The sequence below is a fragment of the Ananas comosus genome, linkage group 13 (assembly GCF_001540865.1).
Source record: "Ananas comosus cultivar F153 linkage group 13, ASM154086v1, whole genome shotgun sequence".
Lineage (NCBI taxonomy): Eukaryota > Viridiplantae > Streptophyta > Magnoliopsida > Poales > Bromeliaceae > Ananas > Ananas comosus.
Genome location: NC_033633.1, coordinates 11,041,011 through 11,048,952, shown reverse-complemented (window position 1 = coordinate 11,048,952; position 7,942 = coordinate 11,041,011). Strand labels below are relative to the sequence as shown.

The 7,942-nt window shown below is 38.2% G+C and overlaps 1 protein-coding gene across 1 annotated transcript; it reads right to left on the bottom strand.

Moving 5' to 3' along the window:
* On the bottom strand, positions 255–4,321 carry LOC109719199 (stachyose synthase-like). Its single transcript, XM_020245745.1, has 4 exons — positions 2,779–4,321; positions 2,522–2,699; positions 1,194–1,561; positions 255–966 (listed from the first exon to the last, which is right to left on the bottom strand). The coding sequence occupies exons 1-4, from the start codon at positions 4,270–4,272 to the stop codon at positions 385–387; spliced, it is 2,622 nt and encodes an 873-aa protein (XP_020101334.1). The 5' UTR covers positions 4,273–4,321; the 3' UTR covers positions 255–384.

Here is a 7,942-nt window from a genome sequence, read left to right as displayed (position 1 = left end):
TGGACATGATCAAAATCAATCTAAATCAAAATTTAGTAAACACTATTTGACAATTATAATTCCTACTTTTTTTTTCAATATTGCTAACTAATATAATCCCTAAATTTTATTTATTTTTGGCCAATTAAGTCAATGATGCCAAAATTACAATTTTAATAACCACATAATTAGTATCCAAATAAGTGTAGCAAAAAAGCCCAATAATATTTCCAAAGGTCTAAACACCAAATAAAAGTGCAATCCAAGATATCACATAACAAAAAGAAAATTTATTTATATTGTGCTTTAAACACAAACATTTCTTTTTTCTTATCCTCAAAAGCCAAACTAACAAACCCTAATTAGAAGGTTCTAGAAGCTTCTAAATTCATGAAACCATGATTATTAATAAACAAAGACAATATCACTCACACCATGGCTCTCCTCATTCCAAGGAACATCCACTCTCACCTCTCCCTCCCCTTTCCATTCAAATCCAACCTCTTTTCCCTCCACCAATCCCCTCTTTGGCTCCACACTAGAGTGCACCAATAGTTCCCCTCCCCCCTTAACCCTAACCCTAACCCTAATCCCCTCCTCCCCCTCCTCATTGTGCACCACCACTTCTTGCAATGTCCCTCCTGAGTTGAACATGTTCACTAGCCCAATTGGTGCAAACTCAACACCTCCGCCGACCTCCTCGATCGGCGCGAAGGTGAAGATCTCGAATGCGGACGGCTCGAGAGTGAATTCGATCGGACCCGAGCTTATGTTCGTCAGGACTAGTCGATTGGCCTGGTGCAAGTAAAGCGCGTACTTCTGAGCCCGGCCTAACGCAGCCGTCTCCTTCTTCTGGCCCCATTCGACGTCGGTCGGATGGACCCGACCGTCGACCGGCTTGTAGCAATGCGAGTATCCGCGGATCCGCCGCTCCTTCGCGTCCCACCCCGCGCCTTGGCAATTGAATGCTCCGATAACACCTCCGTACTGCAATTCTCGCATTGGTACATAAAAAGCGTCAAATATATATATATCAACAATTTCACTTACATGGACACTTAACTAATTGTACCTAATGGATTCAAAATATGGTTGAAAAGTTCCATGAAACCAGAGCATTAAGTTGTGTATTTAACTTAAACAACAAATCCATTTAAAAACAAACAAAAAAAAAATGTGTGATTGAATTTCTCAGAAAAGGAGAAAGGCTAAACCTTGTTCAAATTCCAAATTTTGAGAACTGTTTTCTGATCAAAGAGAGGGTTCTCAAAGAGGCAGTCCCTGGTGGGAAGAGCATAGTGGATGCACTTTGGAACTGTTCCATCAGGGAACACAAGCTTCTTCAGGAGATGGAAGTCGTGGCCGCCGAGGGAGTCGCTGACGTAGACGGGGCCGCCGCAGACCGCCCGCGACGCGCCGTGGAACGCCCCGCAGGCGTGGTCGGTCTGGAACATGTCCCAGTCTGGCTGTATGAACTGGCCCATCCACAGGCTGTTGTAGGAGCAGTTGATCATGTGAACCCCCTGCAGCCAGTACACGCCCATCGGGTCGCCGTTCGGGTCATCGTACCAGAAGTCGTCGCCTGAAAACGTCGTCGGATTCTCAGTTATTTCGTCGAATTATTACGAACATGGTTTTGTTCAGATTCTAACTACAGAAAAAAAAAAAAAAAAAAAACCAGAGGAAAAGGAAACTTTTGTTTTCTGAAAACAATTGAAGTACAGAACAAGGATTTCTACAGAAAAAACATTGAATTCTCAGATTCTGAACATGGTAATTGCATAACTCCTATCAAAGAAAAAGAAAAAATCCCCATGAAATTCTTCGATATCTCATCGAATTAAGAACATGGTATTTAAAATTTCTACAAAACAAAAAGGGAAAACAATCTAAGATTTTACCCAGAAAACATTGAATTCTCAGATTCTGAACATGGTAGTTACATAATTCTATCGAGAAAACAGAAACAAAACCCATGAAATTCTTCGATACTTCATCGAATTATGAACATGGTACTCAAAATTTCTACCAAATAAAAAAAAAAAAAATCTAAGATTTCACCCTGAAAACATTGAATTCTCAGATTCTGAACATGCTAGTTACATAGTTGTATCAAGAAACCAGAAACCAAACCCATGAAATTCTTCGATATTTCATCGAATTATCAGCACGGTTCTCAAAATTTCTACCAAATAAAAAAAAAATCTAAGATTTCACCCTGAAAACATTGAATTCTCAGATTCTGAACATGGTAGTTACATAATTGTATCAAGAAAACAGAAACAGAACCCATGAAATTCTTCGATACTTCATCGAATTATGAACATGGTACTCAAAATTTATACAAAAAAAAGAAAACCCATCTAAGATTTCACCCAGAAAACATTGAATTCTCAGATTCTGAACATGGCAATTACATAATTGTATCTAGGAAAAAAGAAACAATCCCCATAAAATTCTTTGATATTTCATCGAATTATGAACATGGTAGCTACATAATTTCTCCCAAAAAAACTAAATAAATAAGTAATTAGGTTGTTACCTGCTCTCCCCATTGGAACCTGCCATGTTCCAAGGAAGAAAAAGTCATTACACTGTTGCATGCTAGAGATAATCCCTGTTCCATTGAAGTTCTTCACAAGTGATTTGGACAATCCATCATAGTACTCCTTCGCGAGCTCGACTCGGCCCCCGTATTCCTCGCAAACATACTCCAACGCCTACGAAATCAACAAGCGAAAACAACGAATTACAAAATAAAGGACCTACTGCTATGATACCACACTTGTTTGAACTTACATGCGTGACATCGACCTTCACGCCGGTAACTCCGGCGCTCGCGAGGTACGAGTGCATCGATTCGTAGAGATCGGCGGCCTGGGCCGGATCGACGAGCCCGATCCCGCCCTCGACGATCTTGTCGACCGCGAGGTCGTCCATCGTCGCGGCCAAGCTCGGCGGGATCTTCGCGGGGACCACCCTCGCATTGAGGTGAGTTGCGCCGGGCCTCACCCCTCCCCAAGCCCCGCAAAGCGCTTGCCACACGTACACATCATCTAGCCCCTTGAACCTCGTCCTAAGATCCTTCACAAACGCTTTGAGGCCCATTTGATCACTCGAACACTCGCCGTCGCCGTCGCCGCCGCTGTAGTCAATGGCGCTTTTCCTCCCCTCAAGCATGAGGTCCAATTCGCTCCGCAGCGCCGCGAGCTTCTCGTCGAAGCTCGACAGGTCGGCGGCGCCGGACCGGGCCGCCTTCGCGCGCGCCTTCCCCACGCTCTCGATCTCCGCCGCCTTGCGAATTATCCTCCTCGGCCGCGAAGCGTCGTAAGGCGGCGCATTTTCACGAAGCAAGGCGCCGGCCTTGTACCGGCGGAACCGCTCGCACTCGTCGAACCGGTGGAGCCTTGCCGTCATCTGCTCGCCGCCGAGCACGAGCCGCCGGGCGGCGTCCTCGTCCGGCGGCTGCCCGTCCAAGTTGACGCTCTGCCAGCCGTCGTCGACGATGAGGAACCGCGGCTCGACGCCGCCCTCGGCGAGCTCCTTCAGCCCATGCCACACCCCGGCCGGATCAACAGTCAAGTAAAACGCGTCCCAAGTGCACCACCCGAACTTGTCGACGAGCGCCGGCAGCGCCTTCTCCTCTACGAGCCGGAACGTGCCGAGCTGCACCCGCGCAGCTCGGTACGCCTCGCGCATCAATTCATACGGGTCGTCCGCGACGTGCATGTACGCCATGCGGCGGAATGAATTGGATTGGATAGAATAAGATCCGCTCTCCGCGTAGAGCACGACATGATCATGATCGTCGTCGTCGCCCGCGCGGAGGGCGGAGCGGAACTTGTTTTCGATGAGGGGGAGGATGAGGACGTAGGAGGCGAGCTCGGGGACGTGGAGGAGGAGCCACTGGGTCTCGGGTTGGAGGTCGCGGCCGCGGGAGCCGACCCACATGGTGGACCACCATGTCTTGAACCGGAAGGTGCTGAGGAACCTGCGGCAGGCGAAGCGGCCGAGGGAGGTCTCGGGGCGGTGCGAGGGGTGCGGAAGGCGAAAGCCGAGGAAGGAGCCCCTGTGGGCTTGGGCTTGCGCTTGGTCTGTGATGTGGGGAGGTGCATTGGTGGAGTGGGGGAGGGAGAAGGGAGAGAGTGTGACATGCGAGGGCACGTCGGAGAGTAGGGGAATGTTGTTCAGGAAGAGCTTCCCCTCGCTGAGGGAGAAAGCCCCGCTTTTGGGGGCAGCAGAGTGAGTTGTGGAATTCACAGAAGCAATTGGGTCGTTTGGTGGTGGAGCCATTGAAATGAAATCAAAGAGGTTGAGAACTTGAAAGAAGCTGCAGCTTAGAAGGAGCTATAGAATTATTAACAAATGGGGTAGGGATATATATACAGAGATGTCAACGGGTCGGATTCGGGGCGGATTTTTAAAAACCCGAATCCGAACCCGACTCCAAACCCGAGACCCGAACTCGAACCCAAACCCGACGGATTTTAAAAATCCATATCCAAATCCGAACCCGACCAAAAATCCGAATCCCGACACCGCGAACTTCGAAATTTGAACCCGAAACAATTTATTTATTTTTCAATATTTCAAATATATTATAAATAAAACTAATTTTTAAAATACAAATTCAAATATAACATCAAATTTATATATATATATTATATATAATACAAAATAAATTTGGGTTCGGGTCGGATTTGGGTTCGAGTTCGGGTTCGGGTCGGGTACAATCAAAATCCATATCCGAATCCATATCCGTCGGGTTTCTATTTTTGATATCCATATCCGAATCCATATCTATATTCACCGGATATATCCGTTTCATTCGGGTTCGGGTTCGGATTAAATTTCGGATATCCATACCCATTGACAACCCTATATATATCTATCTCATATTTATAGGAAAAAAAAAAAAAAGAAAATGCAAAAATTAAGAGACAAGTGTCACGTTCGCTTCACTTGTCATGACTCATACAACATGCAAACATTGTTGAAATTAATGAAAACCGCTTTAAAAATTATTAAGATAAAAAATAATATTATATAAAATATATCTGAATTATATACTATTTTAGTTAGTTCCACTGCTAAATATTTTAAAATTTTAAATTTTAGCACCTAATTTCTAAATTTGCTTGTCCCAAATGATTTAATAAATTTGAATTTACATGAATAGAATAAAATATATTAATTAAATTTGTAAAGCTAAATGATATATATTTGTAAAGATTACATAAGTTAAGGTAAGTTTTATATAATTTTATCCAAAAATGACCTAAATTTGGCAAAAAAATAAAATAAAAAGGATGAGATTGAACAAATACTCTTTGATATATGTAGGGAATTGTTTTCTATTTAGCATTCAATCTATAAAAAAAAAAGGTTTATATTATTCCTAATAATTAGGGATTTATAGCATAGTAGAATAAAATTATTCCTTCATATTGGGATTAGAGATCATCATGTGAGTTAAAGTGAATCCTAGGTGTACTCTCCAAAAAAAAAAAAGAAAAAAAAAGTGAATCCTAGGTGGGGAAAATATCTATTAAATTATATGAATCCTCAATATGTTTTGCCACGTGGCAAGTTTTTCTTCACCTTCACCGCCATGTGATTCTTCCCCTTCTCTTCATCAAATTTTTAATTAACGTATCTAATTAATACATCTGAAATGGCCTACTATTAAACTTCCAATTAATGTATTTAAATTCTCCATTAAATGTTTAATCAACGTATCTAATTAATACATCTGAAATGGCCTACTACTAAACTTCCAATTAATGTATTTAAATGGTTCTCTATCAAGTTTTTCTTCACCTTCACCACCATGTGATTCTTCCCCTTCTCTTCATCAAATTTTTAATTAACATATCTAATTAATACATCTAAAATGGCCCACTACTAAACTTTCAATTAATGTATTTAAATTCTCCATTAAATGTTTAATTAACGTATCTATTTAATACATCTAAAATGGCGCACTGCTAAACTTCCAATTAATGTATTTAAATGTTCCCTCTGTCCTTATAATTCTCACCATTTTATTTCTAATTAATTTATTACGATCCTTCACTTTTCCTCCACAAGACTTCTAATTAATCCATCTTCGTCAAGTTTAATTTGTTTATTTATTTTAATTATTTTGTATATACAATTTTAAAATTATCAAAATGAGAAGCTCAAATAACAAGTTGGAGGAAACTGCGAGGAAATCAAGAGGAAAAAAAAGAATGCTCAGGTAATTTAGAAATTTTTTTTTAAAAGCAAAGTAGATAGTAATTTTAATTGTTTCATCAGGAAAAATTTAATTACTAACATTATTTTCTATACACACTTTTCAAAATTATGTTCATAAGAAGTTTTGAAATATTGCCTTAAATAACTTGAATGTGTACTCTTATTTGCAGTTTAATCCAGTCTTCTGATTCCGATGAAGAAGAGAAGTGAAGATTTTTCCAGCAAAACTATCATAAGATCTCATTTCTATAATTTGAAGGATATGTGTAAGAGACTTATTTTATTTTGAACTTTATAGCATGAAGTTTATAGTATGAATTTTAAAATTTGGTAAAATTTTAAAGTTTCTAGACACAATTTATTGAAGAATAGTGATATTTTGGAGCCATATAACTTTCATTCCAAATTTTATAATTTAGAAAAATTAGTATTTAGGATTCTAAATATAATTTTATTTTTTAAAATTTTAAATTTGGGATTCTATTATCTACCCGCCGCATCGCGCGGATTTCTGTACTAGTTATTTTTATTTTGGAATGTTCATGAAGGGGTATAAATAAAAGCACCTAATAATTTGCATGGCATACATTAAAAAAGGGCCATACTAAATAAATCTATAGATTATATTTTTGTACCTTATATTTTGATATATAAATCCAATTATAAACAATTTCCCAAATAGATTCTCTCTAATACAAAAGATAAATATATTATCTCAATTAAAGTTATTTTACCATTTTATTGCACACAATATTGCTCAAATTAGAATTATTTCCTTTACTCATGCAAATGTTTTACAAAGTAAAAGAATAAATGGAAGTATCTCCAAATCCTTTAAAAATGGGAATTAATGGCTCTCTCTCTCTCTCTAATTATTTTTATATGAGCCAAAATAAAACAAATCAAATGACCAAAAAATATGTATACTATTTATATATCAATATTATTAATTTGTTGTTTCCAACTTCTAAGTTCTCATTATCCAAAATGTGGATTTATTACTCCTAATCTCAGCTATAGAAATATGTTTTTGAAATGGATAGTGAAAGGGAAAAAGGAAACCCTTAATTATCCTTTAACCATAATCATAAGTTCAATTTTATAACAATTTTAGTAGTAGATCTCATATAATTCAAATTAATATATGCTAGAAATATGAGGATTAAAAAATATATATATATCTTCATTTTTTTGATATATTTGTATTGTTTTAGAAGTATAATATTCTTTGGCTCCTGTTAAAAGAACAAAAGAAAAAAAAACTCAAAACTTTGACTTTTTTTCTTTTTAATATAAGAAAACTATTTCAATCCTATTCCATCTACATGGAATTAAAAAATTTGTGAAAATTTTAGATTATATATAGAAAGCTTGGAGACTAAGGTATGTGTGTAAAAAAATTTAGGAACAAAGTGCAATTATGAAAAATAGACCCTTCAATTTGATTTTTCTATTCACACGTGTGACTTTTATTTCCTTTGATTTGAGTTTTTTTTTTTCAATTAACTTAAAAATTTTATAAAAATTGACAGTTCTATTAGCTGCTAATTGCTAACTTAAGAAAAATTATTGTTAAATTTAATTAAATTCTTTATTTATTTGATGGAAACAACTTTAAAATCAAATATTGCATCATGCTATACACTATTTTAATTTGTAGAAACCAATGTTCTAAAATAAATAGTACAATTAATGAAAAAAAGGTGTGGTAGGTACAAGGGTG

Excerpts from the sequence above, each read along its gene's own strand:
- LOC109719199 (XM_020245745.1), bottom strand. The coding sequence starts at position 4,272 with ATGGCTCCACCACCAAACGACCCAATTGCTTCTGTGAATTCCACAACT. Across the intron at positions 2,700-2,778 it reads TGAAGGTCGATGTCACGCAT|GCGTTGGAGTATGTTTGCGA; the intron begins GTAAGTTCAAAC and ends TTGATTTCGTAG. Across the intron at positions 1,562-2,521 it reads GGTTCCAATGGGGAGAGCAG|GCGACGACTTCTGGTACGAT; the intron begins GTAACAACCTAA and ends CGACGTTTTCAG.